The sequence below is a fragment of the Carassius auratus genome, chromosome 11, assembly GCF_003368295.1.
Source record: "Carassius auratus strain Wakin chromosome 11, ASM336829v1, whole genome shotgun sequence".
Taxonomy (NCBI): Eukaryota; Metazoa; Chordata; class Actinopteri; order Cypriniformes; family Cyprinidae; genus Carassius; species Carassius auratus.
Window position 1 is genome coordinate 7,539,621 of NC_039253.1, and position 16,239 is coordinate 7,555,859.

The following is a 16,239-nucleotide window of genomic DNA, read 5'->3' on the forward strand; positions in this document are numbered from 1 at the left end:
TACTTTTAATTCAGAACTTGCAGTAAAGCAAAAGTAGACTCCGTGTGGAAACGATCTCTGCACTGCAACAGACGCACCACTCCTGAATGCACTGCCAGACCACAACCGTGTGTGCAGTGAATGCTTTAAACCATTAACAAGAGTGCGGAGAAAAATATCATCATCAGCTTGAGATAGTTTTTTTTTTTTTTTTTTTTTTTGATCTGCCTTTTTATAGACTGCCAATGAATCATCCCAAAGCGATTATCGGCCGATCATTTGGAGCACCCCTAATATATATAGAGATTTGACATTGATTCAATCAAGACATTTATTATGGTGGTCAAAAGAGACAAAGATGTCAAATTTGCCTTCACCACTCAGCAACTTAATTGTTCTCTGCATGCATAGCTAATATAACTTACAAGATTTACATGGCAATATTAACTGTGGAAATGCATTACAGTTTGTGAGAAGGGTCCGTATCAAAATAATTCCTGCTGTAAATGGACACTTTGCATGTTTTAACAAAGCACTTTTCCCTAGATACACCTGAACGGTGTCACTTCACTCCCACACGACCTGCAATGCATGTCTGGACGGACGGGTTCCATGCATGAGCCTGGTGTGTGTTTTGCATGCCCTCTGGTGTTCCTCCTTACCTGAGGCTCGTAGCACCTGCCTGAACCCACCTGAGTCTTGCTCTTGTGCCATTGTATCTGTCAGGAAAGGGGCAGGACCATCTCTGATTACAAGACGCATGGCCAGAGTTCTCTGCCACTGATAGCACAGACCTGTTTTTTTCCTTCCTCACCTGTGCTATTTAAAGCGATGCCTCAACCCAGCTCGTGGTCCAATTTCCCAACCCTGCTTGCGCTTGGTGCGTGTGTAAGTGTGTATGGCTGGTGGCAGAATCAGACAGGTGCGAGAGCGTCCTTGAAAGTGTGTGAGAGCGGGGTGGTGGGGGACGGGGAACAAACATGTTTGCGGGAGGGTACGCGGGGGGGACCGTTGGGCGCCGGAAATCCAATCTCCCCTCCGAAAATCTGCAGATCCCCAAACCAGCGGGGGCGAGTGGCGTGCGGAAGAGCAGTAGTAGCAGCAGCGGAGGCAAGATGCTGTCCATGACCTACAGCGAGAGCATACGGAGCGGCATTAGCCGCTACCACTCAGACCAAGGTCTGAACCAGACGCCGAGGCACACGGACCAGGCCGAACTCCAGCGGCTCAGGGAGCAAAGGATCGCTGCCCAGATCAAGAACATGGAAGACTTCCTCAAGATGAACGGCCTGGCAATGGAGGAGTGCGTATCATACCAGACAGGCATGAAGTACAGGTAAGAAAGAAACCAGGTGGTTGCGTGCACTGGATTTTTAGATTTTAGGACATTGTGCATATTGGCCTGCATTTTTGTAACGTAAGTGCACTTGCTTTGCATCAAATGTTGCTTGTTCTTACCAGTAGGTCAAAGCAACAGTTTGAGTTAGAAGGAACAACAACAACCGTAAAGTATCGACCGTGGCACCATTTTTGAAACTGTAGCGATGGTTTTCATGGTCAATAGTGATTTTATTTTGCAGAGTCGTGCTGCTCGTGTCCGGTGTAAACAATTGCAGGTTGTTTATGGTTGCCAAGCAATTTGGTGCACTATGTATGTGTAGTCACAGGTATTTTTGAAATTCCAAAAAGTATATCTATTTTATTTGTAATGGCTTTACAACTTTAATTGTAAAGCATTTTTGTCTTGAATTTCATAGAGATTACATACAGCTCATCTTCAATGACTGAACTGAAATTTTCTACATAAATTCAAGCAGAACTCTGCAGCACTGTGGCTTCTGTGACTGCGGTCCACTTGCTCGTCTCTGTGCAAACAGCGCAGGGTTTATTTTCATCAACTAGGTCGCTGGCATATTTGCCCAACAATGAGGGAAGGGCATATCAATCTCTGAGGCGAGGTGGAGGGAAAAGTGTGGCATCTCAGCATGTGGCAAGATTGTCTTCCATATTACAGGACTGATGGACTCTCAGCATCCTCACTCGGGGTTGGGACATTTTTTTGGATCTGTGTCAGCTCCCTGTTGCAGAAAAAAGTTTTCACTCATACAAAATTATCGACAATCGATGCTGCATGGATCAGGTAAAAACAGACCTGTTTGAAGTTTTGACATGTTGAGTTGTTGTTGTGCTGGTGTTTAGCGGTCTGGTGTTGTGTATCAGAGACAGCCGTCGGTCAGCGCATCTATTGTGCTTTACTGTAACGCTTGCTCAGTCGAGCATTAACAGCTGATCTGGTGTCAGTTCTGAGAACAGGGGCTCACGTTACAAGGCATATGGTGGTTGTCCCGTCCTGCTGCAACAATAGATCATAGAGCACCTACTCGTGATGAAAATGAGTACTTATCAATGATTAAGATCACAGTTATCTTTATTGCACCTCCCAGGCCAGCATCTTTCTGGCTGAGATGCAGTAGCTGTTTATCAACAGTGTATTTTGTTTGCTTGGACACTTCCATGAATCTTCCCTTCAAACTAAATATTTGAAAGATTTTATTAGTTGGCCTGTTGTCAATAACTGCGCAGAGTATCTTCCATCATCCCTTGTTCTTCCATGCAAGCTGTATCCGGATCAGGCAGAAGAATGATTTCCAATCACACTCATCACTAATTCAAGGATAGAGGGATAGATAGACACTGAAGCTATGAAAGAGAATGCTGCTCATGCATTACTGCATGTCTCCTTAAGCCAGACAATATGGTACTTGTGTAACAATGGTACTTACTAGGTTAACATGGGCAGATCTCTTATCAGTGTGCACAAGATTGGGCTTTGATTGCAGCACACTTACGATTGATAGTAGCATGTAAACATTTGTCCCAAATCTGTTTTATTTATTGGTCAGAAAGGTCCTCAAGCTTGGATTCGTGTTTGTGCTGGCCACAAGGTTACTGTGCTAATAAAATGATAACGTAACAAATAGACATTAGTAGGGATGAACCGAAATTTCGGCCACCGAAAATTTTCGGCCGAAAATGGCCTTTTCGGTTTTGATCCGCGTTATAATGACCATTACTTGTATGCGGAAATAAGGCAGCGCGCACGAGAAATAATCCAGGCCGCGCTGGATGCGGAGAAGCGCCAAGCGCAGGAGACAGATCAGAGCGCAGAAAAAAAGACTGGTCTCTGCACCAGATGAGTGGCATGCACCATCGTTGTCTGATATGTTCAGTGGAATTCCGCAAGAAAGTGCCTCAAATAATAATAATACGTTGGCTATTTTGTTCTTATACACACACACAAACATATATACATACATAATATCAGATTGTAGCCATATTTCTGCTAGATTTTCTGCTAGATTTCTGCTTTAATTTGATAAAAATGTTTATTTATGCCCTGGCCCTATTTAAATACACTCTCTCAAATATTTCTCAAATGTCAGGCAGATGACAAGCTCAACTGCTCAACAGCTAGATGGTTATCTGTCTGAAGTCTCCATCCCCAGAAGTGATAACAGTCTTGCCAACTGGAGAAGTGATGCACTTTCTAGTCCTACATAGAAAAATTTAAAATGCACTTCACCTAAATGCACTTTGTTTTTATGAGAGAACTGTTCATTTTAAAACCTTTCTGCAGCCAGTAGGCCTGTACATTATTATTAAATATACACATGAGTGGGATACATTTTTAGTTTGAATTTTATTTTATACTGTGCATTGTTGCAATGTGCTTAATAAATATTTACATCATTTGTAATTATGTATTTTTATGTTTTTTTTTTATAAGTTATGTAATTGTAATTATCTTTGAAACTTTAATATTAATTTATGCAATTGCAATGTCTTAATTTTAGTAAAGTTAGTACACGGTCATAGCAATAAATGCAATGGTACTAATAATTGGGATAATTTATTTCGTTGTTTCGGTTTCGGTTTTCGGCCTTGGTTTTCTCTTTTTCGGTTTTCGGTTTCGGCAAAGAATTTTCATTTCGGTGCATCCCTAGACATTAGTTGATGATATGCCAGTGAAAAGGACATGCAGTGCAGTGTAACAGGTGTTAATGCTTAATAAATAAAAAATAAAATAAAAGACACATAATTCTTCACATAATTTAACTTTATTCATTAAACACTTGAGTGTCATTAAAGACATTTTTTTTTTAAATAACTCTGACTGGATTCTTCGGAAAGAAGAAAGACATACACCTAGAATGACTTGAGGGTGATTTATTTATGGGCAAATTTTGGGGTGAACTAACCCTTTAAGAACTGCTGTTTTAGAACATCGATTTTGAAACTTGTGAATCCATTAGAATCATTTGAAGACAGAATCGTGATTCATATACGAAAATATTTTTTTGTGCACCCCTAGTTTTGAAGGCATGGCGACAACTCTTCCTCTTCTCTAAAGCAGTGCGACATGTCCCCACCCCTTTCGGTGCATGTTCCCAGGGGGCAGGGTTTATCAGGATTTGTGACATCACAAACCCGGGAAGTAGCTCGTTGTAGTCCCTATGAGCCATTTTTGTAGGTATTAAACTGCTGTCGTTTTAAAAGACAATATCTCTGTTTGCATTGAACTTTCAGCTTCATAACTTTGTAGATATTGTTTATGCTCAAACAGCAACATTACACATGAACTAATGTAAAAAAAGTGAAATTGAAATCAACACCCCTTTACAGGTAGGGTTGGCAATTTCAGAAAGGCTAATAGCTAGCTAGTGTTGAAAGCATAAGGTCCCACTTCATCATAACATCATGGCGGTACGGTGATAACACTTAACAGCGCAGATTTTATAACATATTTAAACTGAGCAGGCTGCATTGTCAATGTACCAAAGCTTAACCGTGGGCACATGTGTTTCTTCCTTCTAACAGTGGAAGCAACTTCTCCTTTTAGTCATAAAGATAATCGGAATTGTAAACGGTTTGCCTTTATTTGTATACATGCACAATAAAAACAAATCTTTGTGTGTAAAATAAGCCTAAAGAAAAAATGATGCCACTTTCTGCCGTCTGGTTTCCTTTCGCGCAGCAGAAAAATGAACCAAAACTGTATTTTTTTTTTTCACTTTCGTATTTTATTATTTAAGAAAAATATTTTTCTCGTATAGGCCTATTTATTCCTATATATAGTCTAGCTTTATTATGTTTTTCTCCGCACGCAGAAGCGCTGCAGGTGTGTGATGTGATACGAAGACCATGTGAATCCTCATGTTCTGTAGTTTTTTTTGCAAAAATCTCAATTCATAGTACTTAATTTGGACGTTTCTTTAAACATTGAAGTAAGCAATATTAGAATTAGTTTTATGCAAGTTTCTACTCTGTCTTGTCCATTACTTTGATCTTCCCTTTGTCCTGCACTAAAGACTGGTGCAGATCCATTGTCTGTGGTTGTGTTGGAGTTGAAGGTGTATAACCTGACTGTTTAAGGTGATAGTTAGAGCACATTGTCCTCTCCTTGACATGGATTCGTCAGGGCAGCGCTCAGAATTGAGTTTGACCCACAAAAGCGATTTCCTTACACCTGTTTAAAAACCACCAAACTGTCAGCTGTTGTGTTCCAAACTGCAGTTTCCTTACCACACATTCATTGTAAGTTTAAAGTGCTCTATAGAAATTTAATGGAAATTCCTCTCACTACCTTTCTCGTAATTCTTAATTTTTCTAAAGTAATTAATCCTATTTTTTTAAAGATAGTTTTCATCTTCGATAAGCTATTTTTGACTTGCATTAATAGAATAGCAGCTATTGTAATATTTGCAATTTTGCAAGTTGGATTATAATGTTTTTTTTCTTTGTTACATCTGTTTAACCATTTTATCAAGTGACATTTTTGACATAACTTAGCTTTTCCTTTGCTGTCTTGCAGGCTTTGTTGAATAACTGTTCATGGCCACAGATTCAGTCTTGCTGTCCCAGCCATTCACTCTTCCATTGTGACTTCACATAATGACCTTTTTACAAGCAAATTGAATCTTAATGTGACAGCACTGTAGCATTTCATAGTTGTAATTACCAGATTTGAACACGAGGTGGAGATCCAGTTCTGTGGAGATGTCATGTTGTGTTATTGTGACGTCTGTAAATCAGAGCAGGGCAAATTTCTCAGAGTGATTGAATAATAAAAACTACTGAATATTGACATGTTCTTTTGAGAAATTAAGTAAATCAATCCATGTCATGCTTTTAACGTAGTTCTGCAATGCAAGGGATGTTTAGGGCTCACTGGAACAGCCTGTTCATTATTTAAAATAGTGTTTGTGAAGCTGTTGTGCACTACTTTTGTCAGCCACCAGATGGTGGTGTGTGTAAAGCGCTGACGACTCGACTCAAAATCAGGTTTGTGTGAGGATCACATGTGTGCAGATTTATATAATTGTGTCATGCAGTTGCTGTGTGGATATTAGTAAGAAATGCTGTGTTTTGCAGGTTGCAACGGTTATATGTAGCCTTATTGATCATAATGCACTCTGGCTGGTTTTTAATGAGCACATAGGCTTTGTTTTTACTCTTACTGGGAAATTAAAAAGTCTGTATTATTTGAGCCAGCAAAATAATCGAACTGGAATTGATGAGTTCTGCATTGTACCCTGTAGTCTTATTATTATTATTATTATTTTAATTAGTATAGCTTGCTTCTCTCAGTTTAAATGGCTCCTTTTTCTTGTGTTCCTCTTCTAAACATTTTTCAAGCAACACAACTGATTGTTTTCAGTAGTTAAGGACCCTTTTCACAGTTATTTTGGGTTTGCAAGGTTAAATGCTTTAGCTGCCATTGCTTCTGTTTTGTGAAGAGACTTTCTTCATGAAATATAAGAGATTGTGTTGCACTGAATTTTTATCTTGTGTTTTATCATGGAAGATGGCTCTTGTTTATGTTTGGCTTTTGGCATATACACGGTTAAATCACTATTTTCATTATTCTACTTAAAAATGAATCATTTTATTTAGTAAGGATGTTGAGCAAATATGAACGTAAAGACATTTATTTGTTGTAAAAGATTTCTATTTTAAATAAAGTTGTTCTTTTGAAACTTTCTAACCCTGATGCATCACAGTTTGCACAGAAATCTTAAGCAGCACAATATATATATATATATATATATATATATATATATATATATATATATATATATATATACAATTTTTAAAATGTATAATAAAAAAAATGTTTCTTTAGCAGCAAATCATCATAGAGGATCATGTGGTATTGAAGACTAAATTAGTGATGCTAAAAATTCACAGAAATAAATCACATTTTAAAGAGATACTCCACCCCAAAATGAAAATGTTGTCATTAATCACAATCCAAAATATCTTAAATTGTGTTCCGAAGACAAACAAAGCTTTTACAGGTTTGGCACAACATGGGGGTGGAGTATCACTTTTTTTTTTTTTATTAAGTTTTTACTGTATTTTGGTCAAGTAAACATATTTTTGGGAAGCATATAAACTTCATTCCTCGATGATTGGAGGATAAATAAGTTTGAATATGAAGTTAGACATAATATTGTTACACAACATTGTCTTGATGCCTCATATCCTTCAATAGATTTTGTGACGTGTGTTCACTTGCATGATGATTAATGTTGCACTGCTCCGAGTCTCAGAAGAAATCCAGTGCACATCTTCATTTCTGTCTCAGGAGTGCCAGCAGAAACTTTTCATAAGACTATTTACTCCCTTTTTGTTTATTATTATTTTTTTTATTTTTTTGCCTCTCTAGTCATCATTAGAGAAAAGTTTTTACTGAGAGAAATAACACAGCTTCTTCACAACCCTTTTTTGTGAGGAAGGCAGCTTGCGTCAGATCTCTTCAAATCAATTCCACATGAATGTGGAGGCATTATATAAGAGGGCTTCCCCCAGATCTGTCATCACTATTATGCTCCTCAGTTAACCTGACATCTTGCTTATCGAGGGGAACATCAGTGGACAGGTTTTGAGTTCCTCTGAAGAGCACACAGGAGCCCCGAGGCACTGATACATCGCTCATATGGTTGTCATTAATGTGATTATACGTTACACTGTTCTTTGTTTTAGCAAACCATTTCTGATCCAAACTAACTTACAGTAGGTTTGTACCTTTAATAACCTGGCACTACAGTGGTAACCTGAGTCATATTATGAGTCAGTTCTTTCATCCGGAGTAATTATGTAATTGCTCCCAGTACATACTTTGATTGTGGGGGGTTCAGGAATGGTTGCAGGAATCTTTGTGGTATCTTCATGGTATCTTTTTCAGATTTGAAATATAAACTCATGAGACATGTTGCTTACAAAAACCCATTACTTTTCCGGATTGGTCCAGGACTGATTTCATTTCATGCATTTCATATGAAATTAATAATGATGATAATAATAATAATACATTTCAGCGTTTTTTAGTGTTTTTTTTTTTTTTCTTTTTTTTTTTTTTTGAGGAACTTCAGTGTCTATAACTTTTTATCTTTTGAAGCATTATCAACCCTGGATAGTAAAGCCCGAAGGGTCTTCTTTCCAAAGACACCACAATTGTGTGTGTCGCACACTGTTATCAGGAACTGTTAGGGCCGTTTCATAGTCAACGCATCTGTACGCATAAGCGTCCCCGAGGCTACGCATCGCTACGCTTCGGCCGCCATTATGTGTCGGTGCGTAGCCAAATGTGTCGTCCTAGTTTTTGATACGCGACGCGCCGATTCACGCAATACTATGTGTTGTCGGTGGGGGCGACATTGCAAGTATTGTACATTAATTCAAGTATATTGTGTTCACAGAAGAAGAAGGTTTGAATACAATGGCGGGCGAAGAGGAAAAATTATGCGAACTTATACGTATTCATCCACATTTATACGATAGTTCATCAGCAACAGAATACACTGCTCTTCAGTTGCCACTGTGATCTGAATATCACGCGACACAACTCTACAAATATCACCCGACTCTACTACCCCCTGTTGCGTGAGCGGTGTATTGCATACACGCATCACCTGTGACACTTGTGTCCACTGTTTAGACTATGAAAGAGAGCATGTTGCTTGCTCGCGTTTTTCGCGTTGACTATGAAACGACCCTTAGAATTTTAATTGAATTAGGTCATTTTCAGCTGTGAGTCCCAAAATGGGGGGTGCAGGTTAACGGGTTTAAATAATTACAAAATAATTATAATTAATAGTAAAACAGATTATTTAATTATTATTATTCTTTTTTTTATTATTCTTATATTTATTTTTGTTTTAATTCCATAACCCCAATAACTGAATGGTTTTACGGATTACACTTTTTTTTATTACGTTTTTTTTTTCACCAGTGAATTTGCATAACTTTTTTAAGCTTGCATATAACAGGGTTTTTAAATATTAGAGCTTGGCAAAGTTTCTGCATAATTTAATGGTCTTTTCCATAGCACAAACGGTGCAGGACAAGTTACATGCTAAAGTGTATTTATGTCTGTATTTATGTATTTCAATTTCATTCATAATTTCATTCAGAAATAAAAATTGTCATTTTGTTAAGCCTGTATAACTTTTTCTATTCTAAGGAACACAAAAGAAGATATTTTGAAGAATGTGGGTAACCAGACAGTTGACGATTGACTTCCATGGTATGCACAGAAAGAAATAAAAATCGAATTTTACCCTTCAAATGTTTTGTTCCCCAACATTCTTCAAAATAGCTTTGTCGTTAACACTTTATTTTAAAGGGATACTCCACCCCAAAATGAAAATGTTGTGATTAATCACTTACCCCCATGTCGTTCCAACCCCATAAAAGTTTCATTCGTCTTCTGAACACAATTGAAGATATTTTGGATGAAAACCAGGAGGCTTGAGACTGTCCCATTGATTGCCAAGTAACATACTCAGTCAGGGTCCAGAAAAGTATGAAAGAAATCGTGAGAATAGTCCATCTGCCATCAGTGGGTCACTCTGATTTTTATGAAGTGACGAGAATACTTCTTGTACTCGAAGAAAACAAAAATAATGACTTTATTCAACAGTTCGTCTCCTCTGTGTCTCTCCGCTTCACCGTAGTGCCGTGATGGCGGATGATCTATTCTGAAGTAATGAAAAGCTTTCCTAGGATTAAATGTTTTTCAGTTATTGAGACCATCAGAAACATTGTTCTGAATAAGACGAGCCGGATGATGTAGCATCGTTTCTGTGTTCCCGAACAAACCCGGAGGGAATTCTGTCTTACTTTACCTCTGATCTCCCATTTTCCTCATGCGTGCGTTAGTGGATTTTGAGATTGAGCACTGATTGTCTCTTTACAGCACTCTTTGCTGCAGTGATCCCTCAGTGCCTTGTTATAAGACACAAAAACAATTGATTTGCACAGCACTCAATTCTCCATTTAGATAGAATGAAAGTACAAGATCCTGTGCATGTGTGTGTGGATCTCAGGAAGTTTTCGCTGAGCACAGATTTTGCGTGTCAGATTTAGAGTTGACTGCTGAGAGTCTGGTTATGTGGGCATGATTTGGCTGGCTCCTGTCAGACTCACCACCTGTCAGGTGATTGAGTGAAGCCTTCCGGCAAAATTGTGAAACCCTGCCACTCCAGAGAACATAAGAAGTGTTGCGCAGGAGATTCAGCCCCTCATCACAGGCTTTCAGTCATCGTATACTTCCTGGACATGTCAGTCTACCAATGTCAGCAGGTTTAATAATGATGGATCAGGTCTGTCAGCAAACCATTATGGGCCACCTGTGAAAATGACGCTTAATTTGTGGATGTTAATGCTTGTCGCTGTGGTTTCTTGCATGAAGTTGTTAATGTCCCCATTAATCCCATCTTCATATTCCCTCGATCGATCGCTATGAATATAGCTTCTTATGATGTGATTTTCACCATGTAATAATACTCATAACAGTCTCTTTCACACCAGGATATTGTGTTGTCAGTGCAGTGTTTGAGGGGACCCAGTAGAGTTTTAAGATAAGCTGGAGTTAAGCTGTTAATTAAAGCACGAAGCCGCTGAGATGGTGACATTAGACAATAAAGTTTACAGTTTTACATTAGAGTGAAGTGAGCATGATAAAGAGAGAAGAGGGACTGAGATTTACATGTAAGACCTTTTATTATCTATACTACAAATGTGTGTCATTTTAGTATCTTGAATTACTGTAGATTTATTTTTCTATATTGTGTTCATAGCCTCTGTGACTGTCAATTCAGTGTCCTTCGTACACTGCAGTTTTTAGAGGTTTTAGTTTTAGTTTATTTGTTTTTTTTTTTTTTTTAGTACGTTAACTTGAATTAAATGAAATGTGTGTGTGTGTGTGTGTGTGTGTGTGTATATACGTAAGTTATACATTTTTAATGGTTTTAAGCTTAATTGATGTTGACCATGGTAGCAATAGAAGCATACTTCTTAGTGTATATTACATACATGTACATGTTTCGCAGTTCATTGCATACAGTTGTTTTAAAATAGTATGCACAATGAGGTAACACTTTTTTTTTTACAATACTATGTAATTAATTTATATTATAATATCAATAAATTATGCATAATTACATGCAAGTTATCTAAAAAAAAAAACTAATCCTAACCCTAACCATATAAGTACTGTATATGTAGTTCATAATATTCCTTAAATGTATAATTACACTATAACACGGACACCTTAAAAATGTAAATCACAATGATAAGCAGCTGGAACAAAAGCTGTTTGATTTCAACAGCTCTTGATTGGCCCACAGTAGACTTCTTACATCAGCACGTTCTGAACTTGCACTCATACCACTGATCTTCATTCTGCGTTCACACACAGCATCATTCCAGCAATGTACTGGTAATGTTACAACTTCTCATACCGGTAAATTGCTGAAACGAATTTACTGGTATTTTTTAAAAGGTCCTGTTTCCACATGATCTCTCGGCGGTAATTTACCAGTAAACTCTGTATGTGTGAAAGGGGCTAGTAACAGATGCATATGTTCAGGAATCAGGTGTTTATCTGAAAGTGTATCTGAAGTGACAGTCTGTCCCTGCTGATGTGAGCTTGTTGAGGTACATGGGGTGTGTAAAAGAAAAACTTTTGCTTGAGGAAAGCCACTATGATCTTTAGGATCAGTGCCATTTATTTCTTGTATCTAAGAAGAGAAAGGACAGCTATCTTTATTTCAAGAAGGTTTTCGTTATTGCTGTGTATCATTGTTGCATTTATAAAGACTAGCACCAAAGGATGTTAAAGAAAGAGTTTAAGTGATGCACCTCGTTGTCAGTCAGTGTTTGCATGGAACAAACTCCACTTACAGGAATTAGATTTGGATGTGGTTGAAAAGTGAAAGGGTCTATGTGAGACCCTTTTCTAGTTTGGACCACAGCTCAACTGTCTTCCCACTATATAATCCTAAACCAAATCCACTCATCTGTTTGTCCATCACAGGAAACGTGATGTTGACATAAAATGCATTTCATTTAAAGGGGGGGTGAAATGCTCGTTTTCACTCAATATCCTGTTAATCTTGAGTACCTATAGAGTAGTACTGCCCGGGTCTCGGCATGGGAAGAGATGCACTAACAAGAAGGCAGAGATATTTGAAGCAGTTTTACTCACCGCTTGTGGTTCCAACACACGATCGTGACCCTTTTTCGTTGGGATTGCATCATCCTTAAGAAATAAACGATACGCAAATCCGTCGTCAAACTGGGCCTTGTTTGTAAAACAAGCATCTTCGAAATGCAGGGAACAAACACAAACACTTGCACAACTCGATGTTGATGCTCTGTAAAAATAAACTCCATCCACTGGTCCCTTAATGCTGTTTCTCTTTTGGTAATCTGTGCAGGGTTGTCTTGCCCTGGCAACCAAAAACACATTTCTTTTGTGACATTTCGCGACGCTCTCGCTCTGATCAGTGAAGTCTGTTGTGCTCTCAGTGCTCTGCTATACGGGAGCGCGCGCTCTTCCCGGAGAAGTGCCCTTAGGACCCATATAAGGAAATTCCACTCCATCTAACGTCACACAGAGCCATACTCGAAAAAAACTTTCCGAAACTTGTGACAAACCGGAAGGAGTATTTTTGGAACAGAAATACTCCTTCAAACGTACAACTTAATTTTTGAAACTTTGTCCATGTTTAGCATGGAAATCCTACTCTTTAACAGTGTAAAAAACTCAGTATGCATGAAATACCATTTCACCCCCCCTTTAATGTTTTTTAATGTTGCTTTTGACACACACCTCACACTGTTCTTCAGGACTCAACAATATTTGACTGATGTTTTTACTAAATTATAATGTTTTAAATATGCATATTTTCCCCCATTATTCATCTTTCATTACGTAAACAAGATTATAAATACGGAATTACCTTTCTGTTAGCAAAAATATATGGAAATTATACATGTTTTTTTAGACAAAGCTTTGTCTATTAGCAGCTCAATAACACTACCATATTGATGTCAGCAGAATTCACATTAACAAAGTTCAAAACATTACAGAAATGATATGTTTAGTTTTACAGGAAATATAGTCTGCATCTGCAGCGTGATTCTGTCAAGTGGCTTGAAATTCTGAAACACACACTAGTTGCTGTCCTTATTGTTGAGCTTTGGTCTCTCTCAGCACAGATAAGCTGCTTTAATGTGTTCTCTCCATCACAGGGGTGTGCAGCACAGCTGTGTGTGTAGCAGCTGTTAGTTGGGCGAGATTTGCATAATGGCGTTTTCAGTTCACAAGAGTCAGCGTGTGTGTTCGTTAGTGTGTTTTGATATGTGGTATTGCTTGCCAACAACTGGCAAACCAGGTCTCTCCGGAGAATCAAGTGTTTGCGGGATATTGAAATACTCCATCAGGGAATATGTCAGTGTCGCACCAAAGCATCCAATTACTGGCAGGTTCAACAAAATCACACACGGATCCTTGATTTCAACTCGATTTCATTTTTTTCTTGATGGGCTTTGTACATTTTTCCTGCATTTTCTTAGTTTTGCTCAGCTGTTTCTTTTTGGCCCTAATCAGAAAGCAATTTGTTTTCTGTCATTTAGAGGTTCACTGGAGACTGTTTAGCCAACCATGAGGATGAAAATCATTATCGGTGGCTGTTTTAATGTCTTCCACAGAAGCAGTAGTTTGATTGTAACCTCTCTCATCTTCAGAGTATTGATTGCACGTTTGATGTCTTGGTGTTTTATTGTGTGTCAACAGGTACTGATTGGTCCTGGAATGGGTAATATGGATTGGCAGTAGGGCTGGAAGTTACATTTACATTTATGTATTATCCAGACATTAAAAGGTGTTTTTGCTCATTTTAAAGGATGTTGTTCATCTCTACCAAAATCTAACTACTATACTGGTGTGGTTTTGTGGATTTTTTTTGCCTGTTCATCCAGTAGAGCATTTGTGATTACAAACACTGATGTTGGATGAGAAGGTCCAGCTCTCTTCCACTTCATCCCAAAGGTGTTGGGTGGGTGTGAGGTCATGGCTCTATGCAGTCCAGTCAAGTTCTTCCACACCAAACTCATCCAACCATGTCTTTATGGATCTTGCTGTGTGCACTGGGACACAGTCATGCTGGAAAAGTAAAGGACCTTCCCTAAACTTTTCTCACAAATTTGGAAGCATAGCATTGTCTGGAATATCTTGGTATAATGAAGCATTAAGATTCCCCTTCACTGGAAAAACGGAGCCCAGCAAAAGCCCTAAAAACAGCCATCATTCCTCCTCCAACAAACTTTACAGTTGACAAAGTGCAGTCAAGCAGGTGATGTTCTCCTAGCATCTGCCCAAAACCTGATTCACCTATCAGACTGCCAAATAGAGAAGTGTGATTTGTCACTCTACAGAACTCCAGAGTCCGGTGGTGAATTACTTTATACAATCCATCCAACAATTGGCATTGTGTTGGTGATGTGAGGCTGGCATGCAGCTGCTCAGATTTGGAAACCCATTCCATGAAGCTCCTGCTACACAGTTATTCTGCTGATATTAATGCCAGTGGAAGTTTGTAACTTTCCAGCTTTGGAATCAGCAAAGTGTTGGCGACTTTACGCACCATATGCCTCAGCACTCAGTGACTCTGCTCTGTGACTTGGTACATTGTCTTCTGCTGGGTTGATGCTCTTCCTAAATGCTCCCAATTTTCAGTAACACTACTTACAGTGGACTGTGAAATGAAATTGAAAGCAGGGTTGAAATTTCACAAACAGAGGTGGTGTCCTCTCATAGTATCAGTCTGAATTCACTCAGCTCTTCAGAATGATCTTTTTTTTAAGGTTTGTGTGCTTGATTTCTCACATCTGTGACAATGGGAGTGATTAAAATGGGATAGTTCACCCCAAAATGGAAATTTTGTCATTAATTACTCACCCTCATGCTGTTCCAAACCCGAAAGACCTTTGTTCATCTTTGGAAAACAAATTACGATATTTTTTGATGAAATCCGGGAGCTTTCTGACCCTCAATAGATAACAAGCGTCCTACTACATTCAAGACCCAGAAAGGTACAAGGAACATAGGTAAAATAGTCCATGTGCCATCAGTGGTTCAACCGTACTTTTATGAAGCTACAAGAATACTTTTTGTTGGCAAAAAAAATAAATAAATAATAATAATAAACATTTCTTCTCCCCTGAGTTACAGTCTTTCATTTTTGAGTGAACTATACCTTTAAGTGTTGTTTTCAGAGATATCTTAAAGAGTTTATTGATCTTTGTGTAATATGAGAAAACAAATATTTTTATCTTTCTTACTTACATTTTCTTAATTGCCTGAAAATAAGATTTTGTTGTCGTTGTTTTGTTACCCATTTCAATAAATGTGTCTTTTTGTAAGGATGTTAAGATATTCTGGAAAACATGCTAACCTTGCAGCAAGACCAAACTGTTGTGTTTTTTTTTTTAACTATGGCCTTTTCACACACCTAGATTGAAAATAACCAGAGAATCTGGCCCAGAAAGTCATCCTTGGACACTGTGTGTATGAAAACTTCAGTTGCCATAGAGATTGCACATCCGCCTTCTCAAATTCACAAGGACTGTGACCAGTCAGTGTGGGAAGAAGACTTACAGGTTTCTAAATCGGTGAAATGGCACTATACATCAGTTGCATCTTGTATTGATCAAGCTCTCGGCATCGTTTTATCGCAGACTTCTGTTCTGCAAATCACAGGCTTTCACTGATCTCCATCTTATCACATTTGACCAAATCATGAACCAATATCAGCCAGCCCGATGAATCGATGTGCTTACTGAGGCATGATGTTATGAATCATTTGTTACTTGGCAACTAGAACCCACACAAACAGGTCAAAATACAAG

The 16,239-nt window shown here is 38.3% G+C and overlaps 1 protein-coding gene across 1 annotated transcript in view; it reads left to right on the forward strand.

The window, feature by feature from the left end:
* The first annotated feature begins 218 nt into the window (after positions 1-218).
* The window catches only part of LOC113110570 (voltage-gated potassium channel subunit beta-1-like), a 68,012-nt gene continuing 51,991 nt past the window's right edge, over positions 219-16,239 (forward strand). The window contains exon 1 of the mRNA XM_026274699.1: positions 219-1,315. Coding sequence (XP_026130484.1) covers positions 960-1,315 — 356 coding nt within the window. The 5' untranslated portion in view covers positions 219-959. The remainder of the gene's footprint in view (positions 1,316-16,239) is intronic.